The 16,975-nt window shown below is 44.9% G+C and overlaps 1 protein-coding gene across 1 annotated transcript; it reads right to left on the bottom strand.

Annotated features, from left to right (window-relative positions):
- Positions 1–240: 240 nt before the first annotated feature.
- LOC100836994 (WUSCHEL-related homeobox 6) lies at positions 241–3,962 on the bottom strand. Its single transcript, XM_003557956.4, has 3 exons — positions 2,814–3,962; positions 1,041–1,216; positions 241–819 (listed from the first exon to the last, which is right to left on the bottom strand). The coding sequence occupies exons 1-3, from the start codon at positions 3,598–3,600 to the stop codon at positions 802–804; spliced, it is 981 nt and encodes a 326-aa protein (XP_003558004.1). The 5' UTR covers positions 3,601–3,962; the 3' UTR covers positions 241–801.
- Between the last annotated feature and the right edge of the window lie 13,013 nt (positions 3,963–16,975).

Here is a 16,975-nt window from a genome sequence, read left to right as displayed (position 1 = left end):
GGCCCACTGATTCCTCAAAAATTTAAACCTTGGCATGATCGCCGTTTCACTTCAAATGCATCAGTAGGAATGGTCGTATATAAACAGTTTATTTCTCACCTCAGCACTATCTTAGGTGATCTAGGACTCTGGTTACTACTTTAAAATCAAATAAATGGAGCAGCCATACGACAAAGCGACAAATGAATGAAGTCTATAATTTAGGAGTATATAGTTGAAGGTTTCCATCTGGCCGGACAATCATTCCAACCGCGTAAGCTGACGCTGACACACAAGGCATTACATCACGTACGCGCGATGGTACGATACTAAACCAATATTAATTGGAGTACATGCGTGCATCTGCCTAGGTAGCTAGCTGAAAATGTATATTTAGCTCGACTGTCAAGGCCAGGGCCTGTATGCATGCATGCATATTGCACAGTGCACACGCATATCCGTGAACTAATTAATGGAGAGATGATCGATCGATGGGAAGACAACTAGACAAGCCATTGTAACTCGTAATTTAACCAGGAAGAGCTTGACCGCCCACGCTTCCGTATGTTTTAAGGGCATATAAGTACGTACTAGCACTTTCTGATGGTGCAATACACATATAGTAGTATTTAATTTGTCATAGCCAGACAGCTTGCTTGCTTTTCGATGGATAAATGATGGGCATGCAAGAGACGAGCATCCCGTTATGATTGATGCATGCCTTGGCGATAAAGAACTGCACCCGGACACCCCATACATATCTGATCCTGTGAGAATCGAGTAGAAATCTATGCCTATAAACTTGATGTTGCATTTGATCAATTAAGTTTGCCTCGCGACCTGTATGATCACCAAGAAAGAAAGAAAAACAATGTGATCAGAATCGAGTATGCATATGCATGGAACGGATTGAGAAGAGAAAAGTTAATGTTACTAGTCCACATATATGTATATTCCGGGATGTGCATGCATGCGTGTGTATGTTTATTATTGTGCTAGTTTCGTGAAGAAAGTGCACTAAGCCACTACTTGAGACGGCCGGAGGTGATATGGATGGTTACCAGAAAATAGCTTTCTCCCATTTGCAGGCTCTGAATGAGGATGCCATAGTCGTTGACTGGGAGGAGGGCCCCGGTGGAGTGGACGAGCACCACATCCTGGCCGAACATGGCTCGCAAGTCTATTGGACCCCTTGGGACCTCCATTGGGACTCCGTTGATGAACACCGTGATCGTCGCTGGTATTAGCAGGCGCGCAATCAGCCAGTCAATCAGCTAGAAACCATATAAGTATAAAAATCCAACAGCACATTTGACGACAGATTAACAAGAATAGACGATCGATGGATAAGTTATCCAAACAAATATCTTTACTAGATTATAAAACTTATTGGTTGACCGCTCAAAACTTATTTGGTTCGGTACTACCGTTTACTGATGGTTGGGACCTCTCTATCATACGGGCATATTTCAGATATATACCTAGTTGTTTTGTTTCAATGTTATGCCATGAGAGATAGTATGAGACTGAGAGGACACATCAAGAGTTATATGCTATTGGCATGGACATTATATTATAACATACATATATAACATGCATGCATGCAAACAAGTCCGAGGGCCTGCTTGGATAGAAAATACTTTTTATGTGAGTTTCGGTATAGAATCTCCCTAGCTAAATAAGTATGTACCCCCCAATCCAAACACCCCAAGTAGTTTGTCCATCATAGCATTATTGATTTCCTTAAGCTAGGAGTAGTTTCTGACGAATTAGTATGTTAGCTAGTATGATGGTATAAGTAGTACTATACAGTACTCCCTCCGTCTCATATTAAGTGACTCAAATTTGTCCAAATATGAATGTATCTATGTCTAAAAAACGTCTAGATACATGTAATAGAAAGTCACTTAATATGGGACGGAGAGAGTATGAGTGAGAAAAAGGAATAAATAAATAAATAAATTGTGCATTGTGTGCTATATATATATATATGTACATGTACATGCATGCCCAAAATCTTGAATTACTTAACCAAAGTTCACAGGTAAATGTTCTACATTTAACAAAGCGTACACCGAGTAACTGAATTATACATAAACATGTGTTAATTCCAGTCCATGCTTGCATTCGGCACAAGGGAAGCTAAGTGGATGGACATATTAAGGAGAGAGGGCCGGAGCCGAAAGAAGATGAACATATGCATGCATATCAAATTGGTGCATCCTGTCATGTATACTACTAATTTTCAATTTGAGTTACTGAAATTTTAAATCCAGTTCATGCAAGGTCGAAACACCGATAAACAATAATATAAAACATGCTGAAGTCCCCAAAAAAGAATTGATAACTGACACATATCAGCGGAGAGGACGACAGATGTAGCATGTACTATGATCTTATGCAACAGGTGGACGTACTAGGAAGTTGTAACTGAAGAACTTGTATCGAAGAACTAAAGAACAAGAATAGACGTAGTACTAGTTAATCAAGGAAGACCAAATAAAGTATGCGTCCAGAAGATCCAAGCTAGTTCTCCTGGAATTCCGCATCACTGCTTAAAGTACAGACAAAAAAACTGTTGGGGGTGAAATCAGCATTTCCACCGCCAAAAGTTCCTTCGACTGCTTCAAGCATATACACGAACATTTTTCATCAGAAGCTTATGAATCAGAGTCTAGCTTGGAACGAAAATAATCCGAACATTTTTAGAGCTACGGGGATTTGTTACTTTCAAGTTTGTTAAAATTTGAATGTATCTATACAGGAAGTCATGTCTGGATACACCTGTGAAATCAAGGGAACAATCACGTCTATGTACTATGTACTGCACTCACCTGTTGGTAATTGGCAGGAGAAGTATTGCTGCTGCTGCTGCACGGCGGTGCTGGGCGCCGCCGATGAGTTCGACGAGCCGACGGGGCTGTGATCCACGAAGCCCATCTGCCTCGAGATGGCGAAGAGATCGTCGCCGCCGCCGCTGTCGCCAACGTCCCCCACCATCAGCCCCGAATTAGCCAGCGCCGACAACGACGCGCCACACGACGCCGCCTGCTGTTGCTGCAGCAGCTGCTGGTACCCAACGCCGGCGCCGGGGCCGCTCGACGACACTCCCGCCGCGCCGTGCGCGAACAGCCCCAGAGACGACGATCCTCCCGTGCTTCCCGACGAAGACGACGAGCTCGCCTGCTGCTCGTACTGGCACGCGCTCCCGCCGACGATCGCCATGGCGGACGGGAGCTGGCCGCCGATGGTGGCGCTCGCTGCAGCCGCAGAGCTGGTATTGTTATTGTTGGCGGCAGCGGCGGCTGCCGCAGCGGCCTGCATCTGGCGCTGGCGGCGGCGGGAGCGGGAGCGGCGGTTCTGGAACCAGTAGAAGACGTTGGCGTCGCCGACGGCGCCGAAGCGCTCGAGCAGCTTGCGGATGCGGACGGTCTCGTCCTTGGGCGGGTTCACCATGCCGCTGTTGAAGATGGACTCCAGGATCAGTATCTGCTCCGGCTTGGGCGTCCACCGCGACCGCACCGGCTGATCCCCCCGCCCTCCTCCTGATCTGCCGCGCTCCTCCGGCGGGCTGCCGCCCGACGACTGCCCGCCGTCCGGGCTGTTGCTGCTCCCCTCCATGGATCACTACTCCCGAATTGTGGATAGGGCCGGGCCGGAAAAACGTTGGTTAATCGGAATCTTTGCTACTTGGAGGCTGGCTAGCACACACGCTAGGTGTGAAGGGGTTCTGGCTTTTGTGCTTGGATCAAGAGAGGGCCGGAGAGAGTAGAGATGGGAGAGACTACTAGCTTGATCGAGGAGAGGCACCAATTCAAGGGGACAACCACACTTGCACCCTCATGCCTTTGTTCAGGGGCTGTACTTATAGCAAGAAAGGGGGCTACTGAAGAGGAAGAATGTCCTGGAGAAGTTCTCATAGTCGATCGTAGCGGTGCCTATATATCCCTAGGGAGGAGGACTACCTGTACTACTGCGCGCTCATGATTATTTACCTAGCTCCTGCTGCACGGTTGCAAAAGAAATGGGGGAAAATATTTGTTTCTTAGAAGAAAGCCATCAACCAGTACGTTGGTTACCACGTACAGAGTACTTTTCTTTCGAGAAGAAGCTAGCGTTGGTTACCTGTAGGGCCTACCTGCAGCCTGATAAGTGATCCTGTAATAATCTTACCATGTTTGGTTTATCTGAGGGGCTATTTTGAGCAACTATACTCAACTTTTCATTATGAGTTGTGTATGACGCTAGCTTCTTAGCTTATTGCTGATACGCTTGGAAAATTCTTACTTTTGTACGGGTATGCCACTGGTGGAGAACCCACTGGCATTGCTGGTTGCAGAGATACATCACACATATAAGTAGCTAGCTTGATGCAAGTGATTATTGTGCTGTTAGCTATAACCAGTACTGGTAATTGTCGTGACGAGGCATAATTAATTAGGCCTAGCTTAGTTTAGGAGAGACCAGGAGAGAGTAGGTGGTATGATGACCAAGTTAAGATGCCCGGCCACTGATTAAGATTGGCTAGTTTTGTGGGATAGTGTTATGTTTTTGGTGATATTGACATGTCAGGGTGACTAGATTGCAGAAGGAGGACAAAACAATCTTAATTTACCTAGTGCTCTGCATCTAACCATCACTTGCCGCTTAGCTAGCTAGTACTACTAGTATAGTACTCACTCTTTAGAAATTATTCTTTTCAGAGAGCTGGCATATAATATATCGTAATCCCTTATTCCCTTGTAACAAGAAAGTATTGTTCTGCTAGATTCATCTACAACATTCTTTACACATCATGATTCGTGCATGCTCATTTGGTTATGTGCATCACATGATTAAGAGACTCAGAACTGAAGTATAATTCTTGCATTTGTTAATTTTTCAAAACATCGATCATGCATCATATATTCATATGCACAAGAATATACTCAGTATGTACACAATATATTATGTATGCATTACATTCCTGGACTTACTGCGCACAAGAAAAAGGAGCTACCGGAGTACAACTTATTTTAAAAACCTGGTTTATGCTTTAAATTCGGAAAGAACGATGGCTGGGTTGAGTTTGGATGACGTCTAATAAGTTGACTCAGATTTAAACTTTTTTCGAAAAATCAGGCGCACCAGAAATAGCCACCCTTGTTTTTTCTGTATACATGGGTGAGTTTCGGTTACTACTGTCTATCCCATGGTGCCTCCAGCTGATCTGTGCATGCATATAGAAAGCGTACGTGGATGATTTGGCCTCTAGCTAGCTCTCTCAACCGTTACTAATGTAACGTACGCTCTTCTGACTTGAGAAAAAATTGTACTCTACTTCCTCCATTTCATAATTCTTGTCTTAAATTTGCTAAAAAATAGATGTATCTATTTCTAAAAGAAGTCGAGATACATGTAAGATTTCGACAAGAATTATGAAACGGAGAGAGTATTATATGATGTTGCAGCTACTAACCAATGGGCGCCCTGTCCCCTTCTTAAATATTTTTCGTCTACTATATATCTACGCTTATACATGGAATATATTTTTGTATCTGTAACAACCTATGATCAATGGGTATATATATACATGACAGATTAGGTTCCTCTCCAATCAAATGGTGCCTTGCATCATACCGTCAGCATAAAAGAAAAGGGTACGGTTCGTGGCCATCAAATCAGGGTGCCAATAGGTAAACAAATAAGAGCTAGCAGGCATCCGGGATTGCATTTCTCGTTTCAACGATCGAAAGGCGCACCTCAGTTCCCACTAATACCGTGGCTACACTTTCTTATCTATTTGTTTTTCGGGGTGTCTTATCTAATCTGTGGGCAAACGAATCATTAACAAATTAAAACTGCGGAGTATACTAGTTGTACTAATAGAATCATCCAACCACCACTTTAGGTGTTAAACACATCGCTGCAATACAAGCATTGTAACTCTACAGAACCTAGCCTGTGCTGTACAAAGCCAAAAGCTAGCTAATAAAGCGGTGTGTCAGATCCTTGGCCTGGTGCTAATCTAGCAAACAGTGATGAAAACAAAATATGCATAATTTTTGTTATGCCATCTTCTCTCTGTTGACATTGCTATATATGTTCCCTATATGTTATGCCTTAGATTGTTATGTACCCCGCGCCCGGGTCTCTGTATACTAAATTAGGTTTTGCTATTTTCCATCAATTCTCTGCGTTTTACTCCTATTTTTAATCATTTTGAATTTCGAGCAAGATAATTAATTAAAATAACTAGCCTGAGAGCTGCCGTTAGCTCTATACATATGGAAAACTCTTTTTTTAGGAACATATGGAAAACTCTTGACTGCCTGTTGTTTACTGACCAAGTTTTTTCACTGAGTACTCCCTTCGTTTCTTAATGTATATACAATTATGATTGTCATAAGTCAAACTTTATCAACTTTGGCCCTGTTTGTATAAAAAATACAAACATATATGTATCAAAAGGTTTGACTTATGACAGACCTGAATGTATAGACATTTCGAAACGGAGCTTAATCAGCACGAAATTCCATCCATAAATCGAAGTAATGCATATGTGTTCTTCTTTAGGAGTAAATTTCATAGAACCACATTTTTTGTGGCAGTTGTCTCACAAAACCACGGTTGTTTGTAATAGTCTCACAAAATCACAACTTTTGGGGCAGCTGGTCTCAAAAAACCCTAATCTCGATAATTAAGCTGGTTGATGGTGTTTCCGACAATGCGGGGCCACCAGTCAGATGCCACGTCATCTTCCCCGACCCGTTTTCGATGCCACGTCAGCTGCCTTTGCTCTAGTGACAGCTGGTGATGTCTTGGGTTGGGTAGAAACTGACGTGGTATCGAAAACAGGCGTCGAAAACGTGTTGGGGAACATGACATGGCATCTGACTGGTGGCCCCGGGTTATCGGAAACGCCGTCAACCAGCTTAATTATTGAGATTAGGGTTTTCTGAAACCAGCTGCCCCAAAAGTTGTGGTTTTGTGAGACTATTACAAAAAACCGTGGTTTTGCAAGACACCGGTCACAAAAGGTGTGGTTTCGTGAAATTTACTCCTTTAGTTCTGTGTGCAACTTTTAGTTCAGTACTGTTATTTGGTTTATATATGAAACTTGAATAGCTTAGAAATTGTAGAAAGTTTGGGGTCAATTTGAAGTTGTTGTGACGTGCATAAAGAATCTTATTGTTTAAAAAAATATACTAATCTCGTGACCCATTACAGTTACATTGAGAAATGATGATTTCAGTTTATTTTACATAAAGAAATAGAAACAAAGATTATTTAACCCTTGGTATTTAACTATACTTATGTGAGAACAAATTGCCATCCTGTCGGCAGAATATCTCTTGCATACTTACTTCAACAACCAGTATGAACGATGTAAAGAAGAAATATTATTTTTTATGCATGCACCCAACTTTGAGGTATTTGTCCACATAAATATGTGCCATATACTATATTGTAAGACAAGGCTACCTGCTAATTGTAAATCCAACAAGAGTATGAATCTAACTGCTGAGTTAGTGCTATAATAAATATACTACCTCCGATTCATTATAATTGTCACTGATTTAGTTAGTATAAAGTTGTACTAAAGTTATTCTAAATTGACGAGACTTATTATGGATCGAGGGAGAAGTATTTACAACAATACAAAGTAAGCTGGCTCTCTGCGAACCCCTAATAGAGTTCAGGCTCAATGATTCCTGGAACTTTGAAAAGTCAAAAACTATATTTAGAAGTGTCAAACAATTATGTAATGTGTAGATGTACTATTCATCATTTGTAGATGCACATTTGTCTCTTTTGTATAGGTCGTCTGGTATATTGTATCAATACAATTTACATATATGCAGTATATATGCATTTAGATGCATGTCCAGAAACTTTTTAGGAATATCTTTTAAATAAATTTTAGAAAAAGTGTTTTGGGCTTCATGGAGCCCCCGGCCGAACTCACAAAGTGGGGGCTCTCCTCTGTTCTCAAGTAGTAGTACACCTGTAGGGTAGAGATAGAGATGCTCGATCCTCCACAGTCACCCTCAAAGATAGTCCAAATCACATGTGCCATTAGTAAGGCAGGAGGGAACAGCTGGGTCCCACGTTTTGGCTTGCCTTGACCTTATTAGGAGAGGCGCGCGCATGGTGACCGGTGATGAGCCCCACCTGCAAGCCTTTTCTTTCTTAGCTAGAAAGTAGTGTACCAGTATGTATCAATGTTGGTATGTATCCGCAGGTGCGCATTTCTTGCCTTGCCTGTTAGGTGTTGTCTTGGCCTTACTACCATCATGGGCATGATTAGGAATTTAAGAGTAGGAATATCGTGCAAGTGTTGGTTTTTGCCTCAACTTCAGGGGGCGTCTAAGCTCTCTGATCGGAACGTCAGAACGTGCGTGCAGTGGGTCGCCTACGCTGATGTGGTTGTAGACGGCCGGTGGATTCTTTCCTTGCTTGATCCAGCATCACCATGGTGTGACACCTGGTACAATACAATGATTGCTTAGCATACTAATCCCTGTGCGTCGACAATGGTAGCGGTTGACTGCAGTGCATAATAGTAGCGCCCAGCAATATAAGAACTTTTCCCAAATAAACTTTATCTTGAAAACGGGCATATGCATGCATGTCGGCTCATGTTCATCAGTGGCACACGCAAGCCTGCTAGTAGCATAATAGTTTTGAGCCCTGGTTTCGCTGTCACATCCATGAAGAAGAAAACCGTATAATTAACAGCATTGCACTTGAGGGTGTTTTGGTTACTTGAGTTGACGAGTTACTGCATGAAAACATTTTAGTAATGGTTGTAAGCTACTAAGCTAGCACATCAAAGTTGTGTACTGTGTATCGCAGAGAATTCAGGAATCGCAGAGGATCTGTGGTCCTATGATAGTGTGAGTAGGGCTGACGTTTGTGAGGACGTGACAGCACCCTGACACTTGCAGAAGGTAGCAGGCCGAAGGGTCAGTTGCAGCAGGAAGGCGGCAGAGAATACAACCGGGCCAGGCAAAGCAAGGCACCGATCGAAGGAAAATTCCCATGCTCTCCGGCAATGCCAGGTCGATCTCTCACCATCACTGCTTACGTAACCGCGTAAAGTAAACCCCGTCGCGAATGAAAAGAAACAGATGTAATAATCCAAAAAAAGGGCGCAGAGAGGAAGGCGACAACGGGGAGGAGCACGCGGTTGGCCCCGTGGGTCGGTCGTGCCCGGCCGTGTTCGCCCTGCGCCCAGCAAGCAGCCGGGGGGAGAGATGGGACTGCATGTAAACAAAACAGGGAAGGCTGAGGCTAAGGTAGCTATGGGAAAGCGACAGTGGCTGGCCAGAAATGCTGTGCCGCCCACCCGGGGCGACGACGAAGCGGGTCGGGCGGGGGGCACCGCGTCACGCCTGTCGCCATAGTACATCGCATCGTATGCGTGCTACCGATTCCTCCTCGTCGCGCGCACGCGAATTCTGTCGAGGTGCCGGGCGGTTGCGCGTACGTGCCCCATTAATTGATCACGCCGTATTGGGTACACTTTTGTGCCATATCTCAGTTCAAGTGGGAGCAAATTTTAAAAAACCACGGTTGATGGAACAGTCGTATGCCTGAACTACGTTTATTGAAAACCGTTAGAAGAACCACACATTTTGCACCAATTTGTCTCAAATAGCACGAACAAGATGGTTTGACGGTTTCACGTGATTCCTTACAGGTGGGACTTACCTGTCCGATGCCACGTGATTCCTTACAAGCGGTGAAAACTGCGACCGGAGGAGGAGGGGTCAGGGGTTTAATCGCGGGCTAACGGTTTTGGTCCGGTCGGTCGATACCGACGTGACATCTGACATGTGAGACCCACCTGTAATGAAACAAGTGAAATCTCCAAACCATCCGGTTTCAGGCTACTTGAGTCAAAAGCGTGATTCTTCGGACGGTTTTGCAATAAGTGTGATTCGACGATCCGACTACCCAAAAAATACGTTCTTAAAATCTACTCGTGAAGTGGTGCGTAAGTGCAGATCTCACCGGTTATTCATCTAATCCGTCTTAGTCTACCTATCTGGAGTGGATTAGACGAATAAGTAATGAGATATGCAAACATTCTCTTTAACTGGTGTATGGGCAAAACTGTGCCGATAACCGGTAGAATGGGCAATTTCCTCCGTGGCCCGGGGATCTGCGTGATCGTTCAAAAGTTACTGCCGCCGCGCGCCCGATTTGATGTTTCGCTGCGAAGAGTCAGAAAAGAGTCAGAAAAGATGCGGTCGTTCTTTGCTTCGCATGCAGCTGCTGGTTCGGATTCTCATGTAGATCGATGTGCCCGTGCATGGTGGCATCAATCATGCACGCTCCCAGGCGGCCATGCCCCAGGCCAAATCTCATGGCGCTGCTGAGCAAGACTATGTAGATTCCGCGCTTTGCTGTCTGTAACTTTAGGGGGCACCGGGGGCGATCGGCTTGCACGATTGTGCTACGGAGTACTAGTAGTCAGTAATATTAGTGGGAAAGACAAGGATTTACTACGACTAGATTCCCCCACGGTGCTAAGCCTAAGCGTGACACTGCTCAAGATCGTTGGCAGGACATGCTGCTATTGATGACGGCCTACAATGCTTCCCGAGAACCTGGACCGTCGCTTTCCACCGTGACGTTTTTCAGAGTACTACACAGAACGTTGCTGCAGCAATGCAGTACCACCTTTTCCTCTTTAACGCAACATCGAGTTTGGTAGGTACCACCTCCGTTCCTAAGTTCCTAGGTGTAAGATGTTAACTCTGTTCTAAGTCAATTTTAGAAGTTTGACCAAAATTTAAGAAGTTCATGGGAGTATCAAATAAGTATACTATAAAGATTTTGGTAGAATTAATAGAAATACTTTAGAGCTGTAAATGTCCCTAAATTTTTCTATAAACTTGGACATTCAAGACAAAGTTAGAACATCTTATATTTAGAAACGAAAGGAATACTCGTTTTTAGCCTTAGTTTTACTTAGCTCCTGGTTTGTTTCATGGACTTTTCTAAGCCTGCTTATAATTCGCAAAGTACATTAGACTAATCTGGGCACACCTTATTTTTTCCAAACTATTACCATCAAGATATACAGAAGAATTGAACATTGTTTCCTCTCAAAACTTGAGACATTATTATGAAATTCATTATTATGATTGACATCTGCAATACCATGGATTGTGTAGCTCATCAGCACAAGGAATATAGAGAGATCTCGAATCCATATAGCACGACACCGATTTAGACGATGCCACCGCCATGGCTGCCAACTGCGAACCTTGGGAACTGAAGGCACGGCAACACCAGCTGACGACGGATGGTTGGAAGAGGAAATTGTCTGGAGAACACACACTTCACAAAAACAGCATGCATAAATTAGCAGTAACGCAGTAAAGCCAGGTCCTCCGCCACATGCAAGCATGACCAAGAGGGCCAAAAAATTCGGCAGTGCAAGGTGGACAAACCGACCTTGACCAGGACAGGAATTCCGACGCATGCACTACTTGCTAGTACGACTCCCTGTCCTAACCAAACCACAATAATCCAAACCTGCCAAACACACTTGACCTTCCTGGTTTGGTTCCTAAAGTTGTTACTGGCCGATGTAAAAGCCGATGGAACCACCAACATGACCCTAGAAACGAGGGCACGAGGCAGGCTTAAATCATCGATGCACTATTACTATACACCAGTCGTTTTGTCTCTGAAGTCAAAGTTGGTAAGGTACTCGCTTCATTCCTAAATTTGCACTAGTATTTAATTGGCAGCAGTACGTACAGTGGTGGTGCTACTGGCACAGGTAGTAAATGAGTATTTCCTTCTTCTTTTGTTGTGGTTCGTTACTCCAATTCGTTTTCAAAACTTACGTCGCAATGAAGACATGACCTTAGTGAGTACCGTGAAGGTGAATTGATATTGTGGGCTTTGTTTGGCATCACGGTAACCCTCTTGAGAAGTCAATTTTCAAAAGGAAATTTTCTCTATGGTACTAGATAGTCTCAAGCCTATATGTGTCCAACTATAATAGTGCCATTGTTTCATTTTTTACTACCCCGCATGGTTACCGCCCACTTCTTGGCTTGGTGCTAAACGAACTACTTTATTTATTCCCGGCTGCTCGGGCAGGCAAGCGCAGGAGATCAGAAATCAATTTATTAAATTTCGTCAATGTTCAGGATATTCATGAGCGTTTTTACGGGGATTGTCGAGTACTTCTCAGTACTTTCACCGGAATTAATTCTCTCGCGCCTCTTTCCCTGACCCTGCTCCCCGCTCGACCTGTGCTGAACTAGATTTTGAGCCGCCGCCATATGAGAAAACAGAGAACAAAGCGGCAGGCACGAGGCCGCCGCACCGCTCGAAGGGCGCTGTGCCGCGGAGGTAGTACAGGATTGCTCCGAATTTTGAAGTCAGCTTTGTACACATCCAAATCCATCACAGAGGACACCCAAATCCATGACAGCCGCATAACAAGTAGAAAAATCGATCGATGTCACAGCACAAAGAACTAGGATCTCACGGAATCAACTTAATTCACTCGTAACTTCATGCAAAATTCGGACAATCGTTTTTAGGTACATCTGGGTGGAGGCGGGATAGGCCATCGGCACGCAAGCCGCGTTGTAGCGTTCATCGTCGGCAGCACCATATTTGGAACTTCGGCAAGGTGCTTAGGGCCGCCGTATTGATCCCTTGCAATGTCGTGGAAGCTGCTGACCTGCAGGGAGAGCTAACTGGAGGGTGGAACATGATCTCATCGACGGGAAGTGCAGTGTGCAGAACGTGCACAAACCTGCCAATGAGTAGAGATGGAGAATTGGAGAGCCACAGGAGGCTTTGTGTTCTCCGCTCGTCCGCGGCGTGAGACGGGCCAGGAGGAGCCAGCGATCCGAGAGATAGTTGTGTATCGTGCGATCGATTGGAAGCAGAGGCGGTGGCGGCCGATCTAATCAAAGGCTACTGTAATAGGCCAAAGACTAAATTACCCTCGCTGATGGATGGCTAGATTTGCGTGTTACTCCCACCTTCTATTATGGGTAAAATACCTCAAAAATAAATCGATAATTCTTGTACTTTCCAGTACTTTTCAATACTTTTCTTTTAGTATTTTTCAGTACTTCGTATTTCTTTACCGTTGGATCAATTAGGTTGGACGGTTCCTAAAATCGCCAACCATTGTAAAAGTTGTAGGATATTCATAGTGCATTCTCATATGTACACGTGGGATTTTTTATTTTATGGGATTTTAAGACGCATTTTATTAATTTACCATGAATTGCACGAGGCACGAGAGGGCATCTAAACACTTTTTTTTAGCACCGTAACTCTTTGACCGGAGGGCGATACTGTGCCACGTCACAAAACAACGGGACAATCTTATGGGAGGTTTTGCACTCACAATGGATCTAAACTCTACATCAATGCTTACTAAAAGAGTTGTCGTCCTTATGTAAAACAATATCGTCGTCATTGATTCAGGGCCGGCCTTGGGGAAGTGCAGTGTGAGGTTTAATCTTGTCACATGTAACTTTATGAACTTTGACTTTGTGCACATCTGTTGTTGCACTGTTCTGGAATAGGATGTATTGTATATGTTGTAATCACCCTGTACCAGATGTCCTCTCCATCTGTTGGAGGCATGGCAGCGTCGTGTGCTACGTGCGCACAGTAGAAGCTGTCAGAGTGGGTGGTGTCTGTAACCAGCCACAAAACTGAGCTCTTGTATGTCGATGAGTTCAGTTGGAAAATAACAAAAAAACGACGGCATGCGTTGCCTGGGAAAAACCAACTATGAAGTGTTCCTCTGTTCTTCCTCTCCTCCTGCTCTGTTTCTTTGAAATTTCGTCAAGTATCCTGTGTGCGTGTGTGAGTCCACCGTGTGAATAGCGAGAGAGTGCGTCTCCTTGCTAACATTTGGCCTCAGAGCAAGGTTTCGTTGATCGGCGGCGATGGGGAAGACGCCGGAGGAGGCGATGGAGGAGGCGCTGGCGAAGGCGAAGGCGGCCAGAGCGGAGGCGGATGCTGCGAAAACCGAACTCGCGGTTTTGAAGGGGGAGAAGGTGGAGGGGGAGAAGAAGACGGGGGAGTTGGTTCCGGTGGCGCAGGCGCTTCCGGCGAGATCCCGCGGCCCCATCCACTACCCCTAGCTCACCCGCACGAACTACACGCTCTGGGTGATGCAGATGAGGGTGGCGATGCAGTACGCCGGAGTCTGGGATGCCGTCCACTCCGACAAAGTGGAGTTTGGGCAGGACCGCGATGCGCTGCTGCCGATCTATGAGGGCGTGCCGGAGGACGTGATGGCGTCGCTTGCCGGCAAGGACACCGCGAAGGCGGCGTGGGAAGCCATCAAGACCGTGCACGTCGGTCACGACCGTGTGCGCGAGTCGAATCTGCAGGCGCTGCGCAAGGCTTTCGAGGGGTTGGAGATGGGAGACGATGAGCAGACCGGCGCGTTTGCCACTCGCGTGAACAAGATGGTGTCGTCCATCCGCGCGCTCGGCAACGAGGTTAAGGAGCTCACCGTCGTCCAGAACGTGTTACAGGCAGCGCCGGCGCGCTCATGCACCTTGTGACCGCGCTGGAGCAGTGCATCGACCTCAAGACACTCTCGGTGGAGGATTTGATCGGTCGATTCAAGGCGTATGAAGAATGAGTCAAGCAAAGATTCGGAGATGCCATTGAAGGTCAGCATTTGATGCTGACGAGGAAGCAATGGGAGAAATACGCTGGAAAGAAGACCTATGGTGGTGAGAGTTCAGGTGATGGCTCGAAGGCGAATACTGACCGTGGCTAGAGTCATGGAAAGGGTGAAGCTCAGTCAAGCTCGAAATCTGAATCCAACCCCAAGAAGAAGTTCAAATGCTACAACTGTGGTGAGAGGGGGCATTTCTCGAAGGAATGCAAAGAAACAAAGAAGAAGAAGAAGCAAGAAAAAGCCATGGTAGCTGAGAAAGTTGATGATGATGAGCCTGCCTTACTGTTGTCAGAAACATACATCATAGCATGTAACTCAGCAGAAGTGAAGGGGAGGGTGTACCTGAATGAGGAGAAAATCAAACCACGACTTGGTACTGATGCAAGGTATGACACTGACAAATGGTATCTTGATACTGGAGCTAGTAATCATATGACTGGTTGTTTAGAAATGTTCACTGAACTAGACAAGTCAGTCACTGGTATGGTCAAATTTGGTGATGGTTCATTAGTTGAGATCATGGGAAGAGGCACTGTCCTTCTCCAAACTTGCAATGCAGCTCACAGGGGTTTAACTGATGTTTATTATATTCCAAAGTTGCGCAGTAACATTGTTAGTTTGGGTCAATTAGAAGAACATGGCTGTAAAGTTGTTCTTGAAGATGGCTATCTAGAAATATTTGATCAACAGAGAAGGTTACTAGTTAGTGTGCCAAGAGGGAAGAATAGGTTGTACATTTTGAATCTGAAATTGGGGCAACCTGTTTGTTTGTTAACCTCTGTTGAAGAAAGTGCTTGGTTGTGGCATGCTCGGTATGGTCATCTCAACTTTCAGATCTCAGAAGGAAATGGTGAATGGGCTTCCTCTTGTGAAACATCTTGAAAAGGTGTGTGATGGCTGCTTAATTGGGAAACAACGGCGTACATCATTCCCTCGGCAAGCAAAATTTAGAGCAGAGAAGAAACTTGAATTAGTACATGCAGATCTCCGTGGTCCTATAACGCCACCAACCTCAGCTGGTAATCGTTACTTCTTGCTGATGGTTGATGACAGTAGCAGATATATGTGGATTGTTTTGCTGAAAAACAAGTATCAATCATTTGTTGCATTCAAGAAAGTGAAAGCTTTTGCTGAGTTAGAAAAGGACCTAAAGCTCAAGGCACTAAGAACTGATCGAGGTGGTGAGTTCACCTCTGTTGAGTTCATGAATTATTGTGAAGAGCGGGGGATTAAGAGGTACTTGACTGCTCCTTACTCGCCACAACAGAATGGCGTGGTTGAGAGGCGCAATCAGACAGTGGTTTCAATGGCTAGAAGTTTGCTGAAAAGCTATGAAGTGCCAGGGGTATTCTGGGGAGAGGCAGTGGCCACTGCGGTGTACTTGCTGAATAGATCACCGACGAAGAGTGTGTCAGGAAGAACTCCTTATGAAGCCTGGCATGACAGAAACCAGATGTGCATCATCTTCGCACATTTGGTTGTGTGGCACATGTAAAAGTTACAGGGCCATCAGGTGGAAAACTTGCAGACAGAAGTGAGAAAATGGTGTTCGTTGGTTATGAGCGTGGCTCAAAGGCATATAGGTTGTACAATCCAACAAAAGGGAAATTGGTGGTGTCACGTGATGTAATCTTTGACGAAGGAGAGAAATGGGTGTGGAAAGAAGAAGCAGAGCAAGCAACTATTAACTCTGAAGAATTCACAGTGCACTTTGATCCTGAAGACTTGGTGCAGAATTGTGATGAGAACCAAAGTAAGCAAAGTGGTTTTGATGGCAATTTGCCTCAGAACTTTGGGCCTCCAAATGCAGCTCAAGCATCTCCTGTTACCCATGTGGCGCCAGTGACACCAATGATAGCAGCCTCAGCTGCTGGGGAATTGTCTGGACCTGTACACATGAGAAACCTTGATGAGTTGTATGATATCACAACTCCAAGCTGGAGTCCTACAGATTTTGATCATATGCAAGACTTGGAGCTATGTATGCTTGGTGCAGGTGAACCAATTAATCACATTGATGCCTTGAAACATGAATCATGAAAGCATGCAATGGAAGAAGAGATGAAATCCATCCATGAGAATGAAACATGGAAATTGGACACTCTTCCTGCTGGTGCTAAAGCCATAGGCTTGAAATGGGTTTTCAAGTTGAAAAAGGATGCAGCTGGAAATGTTGTAAAACACAAAGCTAGACTTGTTGCTAAAGGCTATGTGCAAAGACAAGGAGTGGACTTTGATGAAGTTTTTGCACCAGTTGCAAGGATGGACACAGTAAGAGTGCTGATTGCTGTGGCAGCTCATGAAAACTGGGAAGTT

Source organism: Brachypodium distachyon, chromosome 1, assembly GCF_000005505.3.
Source record: "Brachypodium distachyon strain Bd21 chromosome 1, Brachypodium_distachyon_v3.0, whole genome shotgun sequence".
Classification (NCBI taxonomy): Eukaryota; Viridiplantae; Streptophyta; class Magnoliopsida; order Poales; family Poaceae; genus Brachypodium; species Brachypodium distachyon.
Note: the sequence above shows the minus strand (reverse complement) of the source record. Positions and strands in the feature narration are given on the sequence as shown.

Coding starts and splice junctions, on each gene's coding strand:
- LOC100836994 (XM_003557956.4), bottom strand. CDS start 3,600: ATGGAGGGGAGCAGCAACAGCCCGGACGGCGGGCAGTCGTCGGGCGGC. Junction 1,217..2,813: donor CTCCTGCCAATTACCAACAG/GTGAGTGCAGTA, acceptor TGCTAATACCAG/CGACGATCACGGTGTTCATC.